This window comes from Balaenoptera musculus, chromosome 15, assembly GCF_009873245.2.
Source record: "Balaenoptera musculus isolate JJ_BM4_2016_0621 chromosome 15, mBalMus1.pri.v3, whole genome shotgun sequence".
In the NCBI taxonomy this organism is placed as follows: domain Eukaryota; kingdom Metazoa; phylum Chordata; class Mammalia; order Artiodactyla; family Balaenopteridae; genus Balaenoptera; species Balaenoptera musculus.
In genome coordinates this window covers 86,615,522-86,633,164 of record NC_045799.1, presented here as the reverse complement: position 1 = coordinate 86,633,164, position 17,643 = coordinate 86,615,522, and the positions used below count along the sequence as shown (strand labels likewise).

Below are 17,643 nucleotides of genomic sequence, written 5' to 3'. Positions count from 1 at the left end.
TTCCATCAATTACATGACATATTCAACGCTTTATTATAAAATAGGCTTTGAGATGATTTTGCCCAACTGTAGGCTAATGGAATCGTTCTGAGCAAGTTTTAGGTAGGTTACGCTAAGCTATTATGTTGGGTGGGTTAAGGGCATTAAATGCATTTTGGACTTACAAACGGGATGAAACCCCATTGCAAGCGGAGGAAGATCTGTCTACTACGCAGCTGGCGCTTTGCTTCGCTTGCCCGCCCAGACACGTGGTCCTTTGGCCGGCGAGGCCACGCCCCTTCACGCATAGCCACGCCCCTTCCGCCGAAAGCCCTGTCTTCCGGGCGCAAAGCCTGTTGGATCCCCGAGCACTTATCTGTGAGCGTACGGGTCGGGGTGGGTGCTGGGTCAGGTGGACGCGTTCGGCGGTGGCATGTCCTTCTCAGCCTGAGCTCGTTCCCCGAGCCTGGGCCCTCTGGGCTCTCGGAGTCGCCTCCAGGGCGCTTTCACGGTTCCCCACGCCCGCGGTCCCCGTCCTCGCCCCCTCCAAGCCCGGCGGGTCGCACGGCATGGGGCGGGGCCTGCAGCGGTGACGGACGCGAAGCGGGTGAGGCGCGCGCCAGGGAAGGGGTTGCGGTCGCTGTGGCTGGCCCCGCGGGGTCGGGGTTCGGGGCCCGGGACCAGGGCCGGAGAGCAGCCTGGGGCCCGCGTGCGTGGCCCGGGCTGGGCCGCGGCCGCCGGCCTGGCGTCCTCAGCGGGGTCCACAGGGAGGGCGCCTTGCGCAAGGACTTAACCTGGCCAGGGACAGACAGACGCCCCAGCCCAGGCAGGCCTGTTCCTGACCCGGCAGACAGAGTCACTGGCCACCCCACCCCCCTGCAAGAGCCCTCCCTGAGCACAGGACCGACGGGCTCCCTGAACCCTTCCCAGGCCGGACACGCAGGTCCAGTTGCCGCCCCGGGAGGAACCGGCAGTGGGCAGGGCGCCTTCCCCCCCGCACACTCCTGCTGCAGGGTTTTCACACTGATCCTGGGAGGGACACACACACACCTCCGGTCTGGACTGAGCCGCTCTGCCTCCTGCACGTGGCCGGCCCCAGAGCGCGCACACGCCCCTCGCTCTGGCCCGCCTGCAGCCTCGGTCAGCTTCGTGCTCCCTTCATTCTCGCCTCCCACCAGCGTCCCAGGTTGGCCGACTTTGAGCTGCTCAGGCCTCATGCTGTACTTCAGATTCCCTTCCATCTCCACCGCCAGAACTGAGGGCTCTGCTTGCTCTTGGCAACCTCCGGTCCCAACTGCGCTGAGGCTTTACATCGATCCCGGCAGCTTGGAGTTTCCGTCTGAAGATTGTGGTCACCTGGCCTGAGGTGAAAGTCCTGGGGCCTGGGCGGGCGTGGGGACTGCCTGTGAGTAGGGCAGGTGGGGTCTGGCCCTGACATTGCCTTTGCAGAAACCCCAGCCTCGTCATGGACCCAGAGTGCTCCCGGCTCCTCCCTGCCCTCTGTGCCGTCCTGGCAGACCCCAGGCAGCCTGTGGCAGACGACACTTGTTTGGAGAAGCTGCTGGACTGGTTTACAACAGTAACCGCAGCGGGTAAGGGTGAGGGTGCTGCTGGTGATTTACCCCGGAGGCCAGAGGGTGCCGGGCTCCCCTGTCCTCGGGAAGGACTGTCTGTCCAGTGTCCTTCCTTCATATCTTAAAGATTCCCCCTGGCTTTGGGCACACGGCAAGCTGAGCCTAAGGGGATGGTCAGGAGAGCTTGAGCTGCAGGCCTCCCGTTATTCAGGCCATGCTAGGTGGCTGCCGAGGCCACGGGACAAACTTATCTTCTTGTTTGCATTGCATTTTTTTTGTTTTAAGAAATCGGTTTTTCTTTCTGATTATGTAAGTAATACATATTCTTTATATAAAACTTGAACAGCACAGAGGAGTAAAGAGGAAGATTAAACCACTCCGAACATTTTTTTCCTTCCAACCTTTTTCCTTAACACATCATAATTCTGTACTTTTTTTATAAAAATGAGGTCACACCGTAAATAAACATGATATCTTGCTTTTTCTCTCTTACTGTCCTAGTGGGTGTTTTCCCCACTGACACGTTGATTTTATTGACTGTATGTCAGTTTGCTCTGTGAATGGACCTTAATTTTACAATTAGTCCACTGTTGTTAGATGTCCGTGTTTCTAATGTGTCATTATTATAAATAATGACATAATGGCTTTCTCTGTATGTAAATCTGCTCATGTAAATGTTTGGCTGATAATTGTTTTAGTGTGGATTGCATGTCATAAATTTCTGCTATTTGTTTCTTTGGTTTACCCTGTTCTTTTACCCTCTTTTGAGTTGAATATCTAGGTCTGTCTTGTTTTCTAATAGATGCATTTAAGGCTACACATGTCTCTGAAGGTATCACTTTAGCTGCACCCTGCAAGTCTTACTATGCGGTGCTTTTGTTGTGATTTACTTTCAAATATTTCATACTTTTCATTATAATATTTCTTCATCCACAAATTATCAATATTTAAAGGGTATCTTTAGATTCATCACATGGGTTTTTTTTTTCAGTCTTTTTGTTACTGATTTCTAATTTATTTCATTGGAGTTAGAAAGTATTTGTATTTTGATTCTTTTATATCTGTTGAGGCTTTTATCGTGGCGTAGTACACAGACCATTTTTGCACATATTCTATAGATTTCTCTATAGGATATTATTTTTTGGTATTTATAGAGTCCTCAATTGTGGCCTAGTAGTTAAATTAAAAAAAAAACTTTTTAATTGAAGTATAGCTGATTTACAGTGTTGTGTTAGTTTCTGGTGTACAGCAAAACGATTTGTTTTTTTTGTATATATATACACACACGCTTTTTCAGAGTCTTTTCCATTATAGTTTATTACAAGATATTGACTCTAGCTTCCTGTGCTATACAGTAGAACCTTGTTGTTTATCTTATATATAGTAGTTTGTATCTGCTAATCCCAAACTCCTGATTTATACCCCCCCTTCCCCTTTAGTAACCATAAGTTTGTTTTCTATGTCTGTGAGTCTGTTTCTGTTTTGTAAATAAGTTAATTTGTATCATTTTTTTTAGATTCCATATATAAGTGATATCATATGATATCTGTTTTTCTCTGTCTGACTTACTTCACTTAGTATGATAACCTCTAGGTGCATCCATGGTGCTGCAAATGGCATTATTTCATCCTTTTTTATGGCTGAGTGATAGTTCATTCTATACACACACACACACACCACATCTTTATCCATATCTGTCGCTGGACAGTTAGGTTGCTTCCATGTCTTGGCTGTTGTAAATAGTGCTGTGATGAATTTTGGGGTGCATGTATCTTTTCAAATTATGGTTTTCTCCAGATATATGCCAGGAATGGGATTGCTGGATCATACGGTAACTCTATTAAAAATTATTTTTAAATAGCTTTATTTGAGATTTGATTTACATACCATGAAATTGATCTATTTAAAGTGTGTAATTCAGTGGTTTTTAGTAAATTCACACAGTTTTGCCACCATCCAAAGGTTAATTTTGCAACATTTTCATCCCCTTAGAAGAAACCTGGTATCCATTGGCAGTTAATCTCTATTCCCTCCTCCCGCAGCCTGTATGTATTTTCCTCAGTGTCGTACATGATGAAAAGAATATAGTCTCCATACTTGTTCCTCAGTTCAAGTTTACATTGTTAAAACCTGTGATGTTCTTGCTAATTTGTTTGCTTAATTGTTTTTGAGAGATATGTGAAAATCTTAAACTAAGATGGTGGATTCAACAATTTCTCTTTGAAATTCTGTCTTTTTTCCCCCTTTGTATATTTTGAAGTTAGGTTAGGTATGTACAGTCTTAGACTGTTACATCTTCCAGGATTTGGCTGTTTGAGCAATGACTTCCTTTCTAAAGCTCTCACAGAGCTTTTTGCTTTAAAGTCAGTTTTGTTTGATATTACTCTTGCTGCAGCAGCTTTTTAAAAATTAGGATTTGCCAACTGTATCTTTTCAGCCTTTACAAATGTGGCCTTCTGTGTTGTCACGCTTCATTGTTTCTTGCACACAGTGTGATGCTAGCCTTTGGTTCTTGATCTAGTCTGCACAGCTCTTTATTCTCATGGACAGTTTAATTTGTTTCATTTGTTGAGTTTACTGTTATATTGGAACCTATTTTTACTATATTCTTTTGCATTTAAAACATTTTTTCCATGCCTTGTCGTTGTGCCTTTTACCTCCTTTTCTGCCCCCCATCGGTTTAATAAAGCTTTTGTTTTTTCAGTCTTTCTGGGTTTTTTTTTTGTTTTTTTTTAAAAGACAGTTTTGGGTTTTTTTTAAAATTAATTAATTAATTAATTTATTTTTGGCTGTGTTGGGTCTGCGTTTCTGTGTGCGGGCTTTCTCCAGTTGTGGCGAGTGGGGGCCACTCTTCATCGTGGTGCGCGGGCCTCTCCCGCTGCAGAGCACAGGCTCCAGACGCGCAGGCTCAGTAGTTGTGGCGCACGGGCTTAATTGCTCCAGGGCATGTGGGATCTTCCCAGACCAGGGCTCGAACCCGTGTCCCCTGCATTGGCAGGCAGATTCTCAACCACTGCGCCACCAGGGAAGCCCAGTCTTTCTGGTTTTGAAGTGAAGTTTTGAAGCATTCTGCTTACGTTTTGGGGGGTTACTCTTACATGCAAACTGGATTTTAAAAGTTGAAAGTTAGAATCTCTGTCTTCTGCGCCAGCCACACACGGAGCCTTCGGCACTTTAACTCCAGCTCGGTCCAGTCTTCCGTGGTTTGTCGTCTGGTGTTTTGATTCTGTTTTGTTTTAAACTCCTTCAAAAGTTAACTTAATTTTTAAAGTCAGTGCTTTTTTAGGTTCGCCCACATTTTTGGTTTCTTTGATTCTTGCTTCTCTCTCCTTCACCCTGGTTTTCCCTCCTTACTGTGCCATTCATCGTCCTTTCACAAGGGCCTCGCAGTGGAGGCCCTCCCAGCGTTGCCCCAGGTTTCCTCCCCCTTCCCCTGCCCCACCCCCGGCAGCGCTTTGGAATGACAGAGCAGTCGCGAAGAGACGTTTTAGATGCCACGTCTGGAAAAGAATGCCTGTTCCATTGCGCTTCTTGCTTTCGTATTCTCAGTTTAAGAGAAAAGTATCCATTGGAGAGGTGAAAACTGTCTTCTGCTTCAATTTGCATTTCTTTTTCATAATCAGCAAGGCAGAACATCTTTCGTGGTTTGCTGGCCATTTGTGTATTCTGTCCAAGTCCCTTGCCTGTTGTTAAGTATTGGCTTTCTACATTGTCCCCTCATTGAATGAAAGTTATGGATCCTTCGTGGCAGTTGTTGCAACTGTTTCCTCCCAGTTGGACTGCTAAGTCTAATAGCCTGAGAGAAAGGGAGTCTGGGGGCTGCCAGAAGAATGGCCCCTCAGGGAGGCATGCGCTGTGCCCCTGGTGACATGCTTCCCGGCTGGGCCTGTCTCCAGGGTCCAGCCTCCTGTTACTACAGGAGAATCCCTGCCTGGTAGAGCTGCTGTTCCGCGTGCTGAAATCCCAGGACCTGAGTTCCAGAATCCTCTCCTTCTCACTCCGCCTCGCAGGGATATTTGCAGCCCAGGAAGACTGCTTCCAGTATCTTCAGGTGAGCCTGGGTCCTCCCACCTGAGTGACCCACCTTCTCCTGCAGGTACACAAAGCAGTCTCCGAACCTTGTTTTGCCCCTGTGTCTTGACGTGTACCGCAAGGTTTTTATTCCTGAGTATAATTCTCCTTTGAAAAACTCACCAGGAATGGTGTTGGGGTGAACGGGGAACATCTTAAAATAAGGCAGAGCTGGGGCTGGCTCTCTGCTCTGACGCGGCCCTTCACAGGTGCTCCTCAGTCCAGCAGCGCAGGCTCCAGGGGCCCAGCCCACCCCAGCTCGCTGCGGGACAGGCTTCCCAGGATGTTCTGCACTGAGGTGTGTTTTAGGAAATGACTTCACGTGTGATAATCCACCCATACCTCTGGTGCTTTGCGGTTGGTAAAACACCTCAGTTTACAAAATCACATTCATGTTATCCTGGGCGCCCTGGCCAGTAAGCAGGTCAGGAGTCTTCATCTTTTTCCTGGATTAGGAGACAGTGAAGGCTCAATATAAGAATCCCACAGAACTGGCAGAGCTCACACTAGACCCTGAAGGGTCGCACTGTTCGAATGCTCTGTTACACCATCTGTTTCTCTGAAAGTAAATCCTCAGTCCCAGTCAGACGGCCTTCCCCAACTTCATTGATTTCCTGAGTACTTCCCAGTTCCCATCTCTACTTCTCCAGGGCCTCCTCTTCCTTCCCAAGGCTGACCGTGGCTTTAGAGGCTTAGAAGGCCACTGACTGCCCTTCAGTCTGGTGGTTGGCCCCCTGTACGTGGGGACGAGGGACAGGGGCAGGTTCGGGCTCTGAGTCGCAGTGGAAGGCTGCTCTCTGTCCTGGGCCCATGGCACTGGCTTGGGCTCCTGTTCCCTTTTCACCTGGCCTTTCACAGGCTCCCAGGGGGCCTGGCAGCCCTAAGGGCCCTTCAGCAGCCAGATGCTCATCAGTAGCTGGTGTCTGGGCAGGGGACATGTGGACAAACTACTTGAGGCAGGGGCCCGAGCCTTTGTACCTTCCCATTGGCTACGAGCTGCCCCCAGGGAGAGGCTGTAGCTCTGGGGGGGCATTCCGGTGACGCGAGGTCCCATAGAGGGCCTGCCCTGTGAGCTGCCGCCTCCAGCAACACCCCTCAAGGCCTCGAGGCCATTGCGGAGTTGGAGTCATCCTTGAGCGACTGGAAGTGTGTCTCCGAGGCCCTGTGGTCCCTTACCCTGGAGTCTGAGATGACTTGAGGGTGGGGACCAGCATTTTATTGTCAAGATAGACAAGGCTCAGAGCTAGTAGCTACACCCGTGAGGGGCTCCGTTGGTAAGGGGCAGCCCCCGAGTTTCCCACTCGTTGTGTTGGCACCCTGTAGTGAACAAGAATCTTGTGCACGTGGCAGCAGATCAGGACAGTGCGTATTGTCCTGTGGACGTCCACGAGCAGATGGGGATTGAGTGGGGAGTTAGCCACTGCCTGCTGACGGGGTGGGGTGGCCAGCTTCGTAGGGGCAGTGAGTGGTCTTGCAGCCGGGTTGTAAGGGGTTTGAGCAGGTGTATGGGGGGGGGTAGGCCTGACTCATGGGGCGTGCTGGGGAATCCAGGGTAGGGGACACCTGGAGGAGGGCAGGTGCCCTGGAGGACCCCGAGTGCCAAGCACAAGAGCCCAGTCGGCTGTGGAGACCTTTGGGGGTCCTTGAGCGCAGCATGTCATGGTCAGAGGGGGACCTGGGGCGTTGCAGTTGGTGGGCTGTGTGGGGGAAGGGTTTCTGAAGTGAACGGTGACAGGGTTGATGAGCCTTTATGGAAAACCCAGTTCTTCCTTCCGAAGTTCTCTCCCCTGGAAGGCAGAGGTGGCAGTGCGGTGGCCGCCATCGGCTGGCCCTGGTGGCCACCTGCCACCTCTCACAGGCTCTTTGTGTCGGCAGCTCGCGAGAAAGTTCCCCCAGAGAAGAGCCTCGACCAGCTGTGAATGATAGAAAAGCCATCGCTGATGTGTGGTCCCCTGGGACCTTGCTCAGGTCACCACTTCCTCCTCTGCTTCCCAGCAGGGGGAGCTGCTGCCCATGCTCTTCGGGGAGGTGGGCCCCCTCGGAGGAGCGGCCTGGACGGCCCCCGCTGTGCGCAGCGGCTGGATCCAGGGCCTGCGCACCCTGGCACAGCACCCTAGTGCCCTGCGCTTCCTTGCCGCCTGCGGTGAGTGCCCCCGTCTGCCCTGCCTTCCGCCTCTGCCCTTGCCGTGCCTGATGCTGTGCGACTCCTGGGAAGTCACTGCACCTTGCCGGGTCTCTTCCTCTGAACGTGAAAGTGGCTGTGGTATCGTAGGGCTGTTGTGAGGAACGTTCGGGGTAACCAAGGGTTGGAGGCCCCTCAAGGGTGTACGGTGTCCTGTGGCTTGTAGGTGAGACCCAGCAGTTGGGGTGGCTTTGAAACGGATGAGAAGAATCCAAAGTGGCCAGGGTTCTAAAGCCCCTCGCCCTGTGATCCCTCCGTCTGATTCCTGTGCCTCTGGGTAGCGGGGAGGCTGGGCCTCTAACGGTGCCTCCGCACTGGGTGGTTTCTGAGTTCTGTCCGCGAGGTTCTGAAGTCAGTGGTTAAAGCTGCTCAGTGGTTTCCGCGTCGCTGCTGTCACCGTGGACTCTGTTCCAGCTGAACCCTGTTTCTTTCCCCACCCGTTGTCCCTCCCCCTCCCCAGGTGCTGTTGACACCATCTTCTCCCTGCAGGGAGATTCCAGCCTGTTTGTGGCCTCGGCAGCCGGGCAGCTCCTGGTGCACATCCTGGACTTGGCGATGCGAGGCCCAGCCAGGGGCCGCTGCAGTCCGCAGGCCTGTGACTGGCCAGCATGCGCCCAGAAGATTGTGTGTCACATCGAAGACTCCCTGTGCTCCATAGCCACCCCGCAGGTCACACAGGCCCTCAATGTCCTGACCACCGTGTTCGGGCACTGCCGTGGCCTTTGGACGCAAGGCCTTTGGGTGCGGCTGAGCCCCCTCGTGGCCCGCCTGCTCGAGAAAGACCCTGTCCCAGCCTCACACTCGCTCGTGGATCTCCTCCTCAGCGTGGCCCGGTCAGGCCCCCGGGGCGCAGCTGGTGGGGTGGGCAGGAGGGGGGGCTCGTTTTCTTCGGGAAGTCTTGGGGCAGCCATCACACCTGGGCCACGTCTCACTGGCTGCCCGAGAACGCTGCCTTGACCTTGAGTAGAGGGGACACCAGAGGGGGTCTGAAAGCCCGCACACCCGGGAAGGGCCTTCCGTCTCAGCCAGCACACCCAGCCCAGGCCACGGCAGCCCCCCGGGCACGGTGTGGGCTGGACGGGGGAATGACGTTCTTTTCCTGGGCTCCTCCGCAGTTCTTCTGTGCCGAGTTCTGACCGTGGCCTGTGGGAGACTTTGGCCCAGACTCTGAGCCACTTGAGCCCCACACAGGCAGGGCCTCTGGCTTTGGGGATCCTGAAACTGCAGGACTGGTAAGGATTGGGGTTCATGTTGTGTGAGGCGGGCAGAGAGGTCAGGGAACTTCAGGGGAGCTCCTGAAACCAGAGATCAGTCAGAGGCGGCTGGCCAGGGCGTGGCCGGGCAGTCCGTGGGTTATCACCAAGGTGTTGGCACAGGCTCCGGCTTCTACATTTTTTAGTGGTGGAGTAGCTTTTTCACAGGCTCCCCAAAGATAAAAGAGACTCTCAGAGCAGCCCTGCTCAGAGCAGGGCTGGGTTCACCCTCAGGATCTTCTCAGCTGCCTTCTGCCACCTCCCCAGTGGCCTCACCTTGTGGATCCTGGGCCGCCCCGTGTGCATGCCACTGGGGTGGGTACCAGGGGCTGTGGGACGGTGGAGGGGGACCCAGTAGACAGGAGTGACAGGACAGGTTCCCAGAGGGAGAGAGATGTGCGCCCTACCAGGAAGGGGGTGTGGGGTCCGGAGAGGTGGGAAGGAAGAGAAATCATTCCAGGGTTTCGGGCGGACTAGAGCCGGTCTTGTTGGCCCAGGTCTGGGGTGAAAGTGGGCACAGGGCGCTGGGGGTACGATGCCAGCCTGGCTCTGGGCTCCAGGGTCTCCGGATGTTCAGAGAGAGGGAGTGGTCCGAAGGGAGAGGGAAGGATTGGGCAGCTGGCTTGGAGGGAGAGCTCTGTACCAGCTCGACCTCCCAACCACCCGGGGCCCAAGCACATCGGCGAGACCACGTTCCAGAACGCAGGAAAGGATATCTCAGCATTGGGAGTACTTCCGGGAGGTGGGGCATCCCATCCCTTTGGCCCTGAGCAGGCACTGCCCATTGGAGTGGGTGTGGCCAGGCCTTGCCCAGGCTCTTCCCGGGGCCCAGGTGGTGCTTCCTAGCAGCTCCTTGGAGTCCCAGGCCAGCGGTGTGAGTGCCGGTCACAATGCTTACAGGGAAGCTGTGTCTCGAGGGGGTGTCCAGATCCCCAGCACTGACCCCTTTGGCCCAGACTTGCTGGGGACGTTAGGAGGGTAGCCAGCTTGCCTGAGGGCGGGGGCGGCCCTCACCGTGTCCTCTGTCCTCAGTCCACAGGCGCTGAGGACCCAGGCCTTCGGCATCCTCCTCCAGCCCCTGGCCTGTGTCCTGGAAGCTGCTGCTCAGGCCCCTGGACCTCCAGGTAGGCTGCTGGGAAGGGTGGGCAGGTGCAGGAAGGCAGGACCCTGGGGTCCTGAGAACGTCCTTGGGGCCAGGGCGGGCTGATGGGCAGCGGGGTACCTGGCTTGCCACGCCACCGAAGAGTGAAGGTGGCTGCGGTGTCGGCTGCCGCCCCGGGTGTGACTGCTGCTCGCGTCCCCGCCTGGGAGTTCACAGGGCAGCATTGCCCGCTGTGGGCATCAGCTGGAGCGGCCCCCAGAGCAGCTGACCCTGGCAGTTGGTGGTGGTTACCGGGGGCCTGGGCCACGTGGATGGTTCCTGACCCAGAGCGGGCACACGGGCTTGGCGCTCGTCCTCCCAGAAGGTCAGTTCTGTGACGGGAGAGTGAGTTTCCTCGCTGCGACTTGGCTTGCTTCAGCCGCACGATGGGGTGAGGATTAGAGAAGGGGGCCCAGCTGTGCCTCGGAGCCGCATGTCGAGCGTAGAGATGGGCCTCTGACCAGCGGAAACCGGCCCGGGCATGGGCTGCGGGGAGAGTGGGACTGCTCGAGAGCCCTGCAGACAGGTTCAGGCCTCAGCTCCGGCCGGCTGGACGCCGCCCTGGACGAGCCACCTGCTCGGAACGTCCGGGCCTGGTCTCTGGCGTGAAGCAGTGACCAGCGGCAAGGCCTGTGGTGGCCACGCAGGAGGTGCCCGCTAACCGGGAGCTGTTTCTGGCTGTCCTCCAGGCTTGCTGGGTGGGGCCGCAGGCGACCCGATGACGGCGGACACGCTCCTCTGCTCCAAGTCGGCCTGCGTGGGTCTCCTGTGCTGCGCTCTCACCCACCTGGGGCTGCTGCAGCCGCTGGTAGGTATGGCCCGGCCCGGCTCCACACTGGCAGTGGGACTTGTGGCCTGCACTGACCCTCCCTCTCCCACAGCCCCAGCGCCCCTCGCCCTGGCCGCAGGCGCCCCTGCTTGGGGCTGCGGTGACGGTCCTGCGGCTCTGCAGTGGCTCAGTGGCCCCCACCTCCGATGTGGGCGGCCGCCTCTGTGCGATCCTGGTGGGCTGTGGCCGGGTCCAGCGAGCTGCCCTGGATTTCCTGGGGGCGCTGTCTCAGGGGGCCGGTAAGTGAGAATGCTCTCTCCGCACAGCTCGGGTGTTGGGCGAGCCCCACAGCTGCGCCGAGGTGTCCCCAGACTGCTGTCCTCCGCGCGTCTCCTCTGGGGCAGGGGCTGGGATTCAGCTGACCGATGGGTTCTGCCCCCTCTTCTCCTTGGGCTGCCACACTTGCGGGCTGGGGAGGCCCCAGGGTAGGAGGTTGGGTGCTTCAGCCATCCACGTCTGTCTCAGGCCCTCAAGAGTCGGTGACGCAGGTGTTTTCCGTTCTCCTGGAGTACCTCATGAGCCCTGAGTCCAGCTCCATGGTACACGCACAGGGTGCAGGGTGCGGGGGGGGGGGAAGGGGAGGGGGAGGAAGGCAGAGGCAGGGCACCCCTGCAGGTCTCTCTGGGGCCAGAATTGCCTCTTTTTTTTTTTTTTTAATAATTAAAAAATTTTGGCTGTTTGTTGCTGCGTGCGGGCTTTCTCTAGTTGCAGTGAGCGGGAGCTACTCTTTGTTGCGGTGCACGGGTTTTGCATTGCAGTGGCTTCTCTTGTTGCTGAGCATGGGCTCTAGGTGCAGCGGGCTTCAGTAGTTGTGGCTCGCAGGCTCAGTAGTTGTGGCTCGCGGGCTCTAGAGTGCAGGCTCAATAGCTGTGACGCACGGGCTTAGTTGCTCCGTGGCATGTGGGCTCTTCCCGGACCAGGGCTCAAACCCGTGCCCCCTGCGTTGGCAGGCGGATTCTTAACCACTGCGCCACTAGGGAAGTCCCCAGAATTGCTTCTTAAAGTGAGTTTCAAGGGGCAGGCAGCTGCACAGGGTTCGGCCCGGGGCCTGGCATCGGTGGAGATTGAGTGAGGGGTCACCGGGCCGTGGAAAGCAGGGAGAGGATCCAGTCTTACAGGGAATTCTCCATGAGAGATGTAAACTAGAACCAGGTGGGCCTTACGCTTGGGGTCCAAACTCTCATTGAGGTTTCCTGCAAATCTCCCCGTTCTTGTGGCCCCAGGGTTGAGTCATGCTCCGGAGGTGCAGGATTAGCATGTGCACTGAGCAGGCAGTGGGGAGATTGGGTGATAGGCCTGGCAGATTCTGGGGCTTTCAGGAAAAGGTGCCGTGGGTAGTTCCTCCTGTTTTGGTGCAGAAATTTCATTTCCCCGTTAGTGGGGCTTCCTGACAAGAGCTGCCCCCTCCTCTTCTCTCTCGCTAGTCTTGGATGCCAGTCTGCCGCTTCCAGAGGCTTCTGCCTCGTAAAAATGAAGTCCAGTGTTCCCTCTCCCCACGCACCCTGTCCCCATCTTACACCCCAGGGCAGGGGCAGGGGCACTGGAAGGTGGACGGGGGCAGGCGGGCCAGCTCACCCCTCCTGGCCCTGCAGCCCCACTCTTCCCGCTCCAGGTTCTGAAGAAGGCCTTCCAGGCCACACTCAGGTGGCTCCTGAGCTCACCCAAGACCCCCGGCTGCTGCGACCTGGACCCCCGCACCCAGCTGTTCCTCAGGGGTAATCCCAGCCCCTCCCAGGGGAAACCGAGGGAGGAGCAGGGATGGAGGTGACTGGGGGCTGGGCGGGAAGGCAGGGTGGACATGGCCCGGGCCCCTCTGAACCGTTCCTCCTGCCCCAGAGCTGCTTCCTGTGCTACAGAAGCGCCTGTGCAGCCCCTGCTGGGAGGTGAGGGACTCAGGCCTCGAGTTCCTGACCCAAATGACCAGACACTGCGGAGGTGAGTGTAGGGGGCGGGGCCGGGGGCGGGGCGGGGCCCTGTGGGAGGGCTGGCCTGGCCTTGGCACACTGTTGTCCCCAGGTAGTTGGGAACTCGGACCACCTAGGCTGCCTCTGGGAGAGGGAGGAGAGGCTGTGGGCTCAGCTTTTGGTCATAGCTGGTTGTGGCTGCTTGGACCCCCAGGGCAGGCCGGCTTCAGACAAGCGCTCCTTGCTTCAGAGGTGCCCGAGCTCACCAAGCAGCTTCTGCAAGACCCTGAGAGTTACGTCCGCGCGAGCGCAGTGACCGCCACAGGGCAGCTGTCTAGCTGGGCGCTGCTTGCCGCCCCTGCCAGCCCTGAGCGCCCAGGGGCTCAGCAGGTAGGAGGCAGTGGGTCCTGTGGCCGTGTGCCCACCTGGCGGCTGTCCTGATGCGGGGGTGGAGTGGGTCTGCCGCCAGGGGTGGCATTCGGGCTCGGGCGTGTCCCCTGAATCTCCGGCTCCGCCTCCTGGAAGCCCTGTCACTTGGACACGGCCACCCCCGTTTGACGGTGGGCAGATGGGCTGAAGGGCACATTGCCTGAAGGAAGCCGAGTGTGGCAGGGGGTCCTCGGGGGGGTTCTGCCTGCTGCCCCCCGAGCCCGTCCGCGGGAACTCGACTTCCCTGGTCCCTCCCCCCTCTTCCCACCCCGTCCTCCAGAAGAGCCTGCTCGTGGAGCTTCTGCACGTCCTCTGCGCAGACTCGGAGGGCTTCCCCCGGAGGGCCGTCATGCAGGTCTTCACCGAGTGGCTGAGGGACGGCCATGCTGACGTAGCTGAAGACCCGGAGCGGTTTGTGGCCCGAGTGCTGCAGGCGGCGAGCAGGGACCCGGACTGGGAGGTGCGGGCCCAGGGCCTCGAGCTGGCGCTGGTGTTCCTGGGGCAGCTGCTGGGCCCGCGCGGCTCCCACTGTCCCTGTGCCGTGGCCCTGCCCGAGACAGCCCCGCCTGGCACGCTGGCCCAGGCCCTGCCCGAGGCAGCCCCGCCTGGCACGCTGGCCCAGGCCCTGCAGGTGCTCTGCCGTGTGCAGCTCTTTGAGTTTGCCTTCCGTGCCTTGTTTGACTGTGACCGACCTGTGGCCCAGAAGTCCTGTGATCTTCTCCTATTCCTGAGGGCCAAGGCTGCTCCCTGTGGCAGCCCGCAGGAGGCGGGGGACAGTCCCAACGTGGCCTCTGTGGAGGCCACCCTGCAGAGATGGCAGGCAGGTGAGCAGGGTCAGCCCCTGGGGTACCTGGAGCCTGGGGCTGTCATGGCTGTGCTGAGGTCTATAGACCTGGAGGGCCTTCGGGACACTCTGGCTGAGAGCAGTGACCACGTGGAGAAGAGCCCCCAGTCACTCCTGCAGGACATGCTGGCTGCCGTGGGCGTCCTCGGGGAGAACGAGGCCGACTGCTACTGACCCGCCTCGTGGCGACCTCCCCAGGACCCTGCTGCTGCACCACGTCCCGTCCTCGGGCCCTGCCATCCTGAGGGCTCTAGTCTGGCCTGGCTGCACAAGGGACCCTCCAGGGAAGCCAGGACCAGGTGAGCCCAGCAAGCTCAAAGAGCCCCACATTTTGATGTATTGCTGAAGAAGTGGCTTATTTTCTACTCAAAATAAATGTGATTTGACGGTGCCACTGGGTCAGCACAGTGTTCTAAGACTGCCCAGGGGTAGGCCCCAGGCCTGGTAGGGGCTTGGAGAAACATCTGGGGTGGTACCCTCTACACAGTGGCCACGTGCTTCCTTGGCATGGAGGGGTGGTTCCTCTGCTTGGATCCCACCATGCCCCAGGGACACCCAAGGTCAGAGAGCAAACAGCTCAGGCTGGAGAGTGTCTGGACTTGGTCCCTGGCCCCTGACGATAGTGACCCCAGGTCTAACCAAGCCAGGTTTTCAGTCTCTGAACCCCCAGGATCAGCTTGACCTTGTAGCAGTTCAGAGCTCACCATTTCAACTCACCAGGCACGTAGAGTCGCCAGTGGTAACATAAGGGGAGTTGAGGTCTGGGCTGGTCCTCAGGTTACCAAACAGATGGTACACCAGTCCGAGCTCTGCCATTTCCCAGCCATGTGACCCTGGGCTGACCTGTTTTCTCATCTGTAAAATGGGGATTTTACTCTTTGCCTCCCAGAGGTAAGTGTCGCAGTGTTCTAAAGCACCCAGCACAGTCAAAGAAGAAATCTCAAGAGAAACTTAAAAATATTTTTAACTGAATGAAAATGAAATTACAGCTTACCAAAATTTGTGGGATGCAGCAGAAGCAGTGCTCAGAGGGATATTTATAGCATTGAATGCGTATATGAGAAAAGAAGAAACATCTAAAATCAATAAACTAAGCTTCCACCTTAGGAAACTAGAAAAAGAGCAAATTCAACCCAAAGTAAGCACAAGAAAAGAAATAATAAAAACTAGAGCAGAAATCAATGAAATTGAAAACAGGAAATCAACAGAGGAAATCAAGTAAACCAAAAACTGGTTTTTGAAGAGATCAATAAAGTCAATAGGCCCCTAGCCAGGCTAAGAAAAAAGGCAGAAATTACTAGTACCAGAAATAAAAGGGGACATCACTGCAGATCCCATGATAATTGAAAGGATAATAAAGGAACACGGAGCAACTCTGTGCCCACAAATTTGATAACCTACGTGAGATGGACCAATTCTTTGAAAGACAATCTGCCAAACTGATACAAGAAATAGATGATCTGAGTAGGCCTGTATCTGTTAAAGAAATTGAATCAGTAACTAACAACTTTCCAAAACAAAGCATGAGGCCCAGATGGTTTCACTAGTGAATTCTACAAAGCATTTAAGGAAGAAATTATACCAGTCCTCTACAGTTTTCCAGAAGATAGAGCAGAGGGAATGCTTCCTAACTCATTCTGTGAGGCCAGCATTACCCTAATACCAAAACCAGACAAATATCCAAGAAAACTAGGGACCAGTATCTCTCATGATCATAGATACAGAAGACCTTAACAAAATATTAGCAGATTGCTTCCAACAATGTATAAAAAGAATTATACACCAAGAACAAGTGGGGTTTATTTCATGTATGCAAGGCTGGTTCAACATTTGAAAATCAAAGTGATCCATCACATCAACCGGTTAAAGCAGAAAAATCGCAATCATATCAATAGCTGCAGGAAAGGCATTTGGCAAAACCTCTGACTAGCCTCAGTTTTTAGATTGGGCTGAGAGGTGAAGACCCCACAGCCTCTGGAAAGGCCCATGTCCTTTGCTGTGTCATAGAAACTTCCTGGAGGGAGAGGCGTGTATGGACAGCAGGAGACCTGTTCCTGGGAGATCCTGTGCCCTGTGGAAAGCAGGTGGTGGTGTCTCAGGCAGAATTTGCATTCTTGGTGCAGGCCTAGCAGGTCTGTCGTCTCACTCCTTCACTAAGGCAAACGCCCATCAGACGGACCTACCTGGTCAAACCCTGGCTTCACCACTTACAGGCTGCTGTGTCCTCGGGCAGGTCATTTAATTCCGCTCAGCCTGGCCTTGTCTAGGCTTGGGGATGGACCTCCCCAAGCTGTTGAGAACTGACTGAGACATGGTGAATAAAATGCCTGACGTTGTGACTTTCACAAAGAAGGTAGTCAACAAGAAGGTGTTGGCTTTTTCCTTTAGTCCCTCCTTGCCCTTAACTGCTGTTCCCAGGGTTGTGTGGGTCAGCCTTTTCTCTTCCTGCTCTGCCCACCTCCTCTGAGTGATTTAATTCAGTTCCCTGGCTTCACACACAGCCTTCACGCTGACAGGACTCCTGTCAGACTTCTCTGAGCCCTGGACCTGCATGTCCAGTGCTAGTGGGTCAGCTGCACTGGGACAGGACAAGGGCCCTGCACGTGTGACAACACTTAGATGCATCCACTGCCCCTCTCTCGTGGATTCCTGCAGTCATTTCTCAAAGGGCCTCCTTCCAGCAGCCTTCCCTTCCTCTAATCTTACCCTCTCTGGCTGAAGCAATCTATCTAAACCTGGTCATTCTCACTCCCCTGCCTAGACCCTACCGTGGCTCCCCATTGTCAGCAGGCTGGCACACAAGACCCTTCAGGCTGGGCACCTGACATCTCCAGCACAGTCTCTTGCAAAGCCCTACCTTAGTCCAAACCCTGGAAAATCGCCAGTGTGTGACTATGTAAATTGCTTGGCGGTGCTTAGATTTCTGGGCCCTCTGAGTTTCTGAAGCAGGAGGTCCATAGTAGGGCCTGTGAAGCTGCACTTTTTTTTTTTGAAGCTGCATTTTTAAAAAAAGTTTATTTTTGGCTGCATTGGGTCTTTATTGCTGTACGCGGGCTTTCTCTAGTTGTGAGCGGGGATTACTCTTCGTTGTGGTGCGTGGGCTTCTCATTGTGGTGGCTTGTTGCGGAGCATGGGTTCTAGGTGCATGGGCTTCAGTAGTTGTGGCATGCAGGCACGGTGGTTGTGGCTTGCAGGCTCTAAAGTGCAGGCTCAGTAGTTGTGGTGCACGGGCTTAGCTGCTCCACAGCATATGGGATCTTCCTGGACCAGGGATCGAACCCGTGTCCCCTGCATTGGCAGGTGGATTCTTAACCACTGTGCCACCAGGGAAGTCCCGAACCTTCATTTTTAACAAGCGTAACAGGAGAGCCTGGTAATAAAAGTATGTGTTTTGGTTTGTCTAAAAATGTCTTCACTGTCATACTTGAATATATTGA

General features: G+C 55.2%; 1 protein-coding gene across 6 annotated transcripts; it reads left to right on the top strand.

The window, feature by feature from the left end:
- Positions 1-310: 310 nt before the first annotated feature.
- On the top strand, positions 311-14,597 carry BRAT1 (BRCA1 associated ATM activator 1). Of its 6 annotated transcripts, none has more exons than XM_036826318.1 (15): positions 311-357; positions 1,158-1,345; positions 1,429-1,571; positions 5,450-5,604; positions 7,620-7,767; positions 8,267-8,639; positions 8,922-9,038; positions 10,092-10,183; positions 10,890-11,008; positions 11,082-11,268; positions 11,495-11,568; positions 12,642-12,744; positions 12,866-12,964; positions 13,148-13,323; positions 13,643-14,597. In XM_036826318.1, the coding sequence occupies exons 3-15, from the start codon at positions 1,445-1,447 to the stop codon at positions 14,378-14,380; spliced, it is 2,508 nt and encodes an 835-aa protein (XP_036682213.1). In that variant the 5' UTR covers positions 311-357; positions 1,158-1,345; positions 1,429-1,444; the 3' UTR covers positions 14,381-14,597. The 6 variants fall into 6 exon arrangements, with proteins under 6 accessions (XP_036682213.1, XP_036682214.1, XP_036682215.1 ...); XM_036826319.1 differs by lacking the exon at positions 311-357 and adding an exon at positions 364-586 and having other exon boundaries at positions 7,623-7,767; XM_036826320.1 differs by lacking the exon at positions 311-357 and adding an exon at positions 364-586 and having other exon boundaries at positions 13,646-14,597.
- Positions 14,598-17,643: the final 3,046 nt, after the last annotated feature.

What these genes read in the sequence shown, in the direction of transcription:
- BRAT1 (XM_036826318.1), top strand. Translation starts at nt 1,445, where the DNA reads ATGGACCCAGAGTGCTCCCGGCTCCTCCCTGCCCTCTGTGCCGTCCTG. An exon ending in TACAACAGTAACCGCAGCGG is followed by an intron (nt 1,572 to 5,449) that starts GTAAGGGTGAGG and finishes GCCTGTCTCCAG; the next exon opens with GGTCCAGCCTCCTGTTACTA. An exon ending in ATCCTGAAACTGCAGGACTG is followed by an intron (nt 9,039 to 10,091) that starts GTAAGGATTGGG and finishes CTCTGTCCTCAG; the next exon opens with TCCACAGGCGCTGAGGACCC.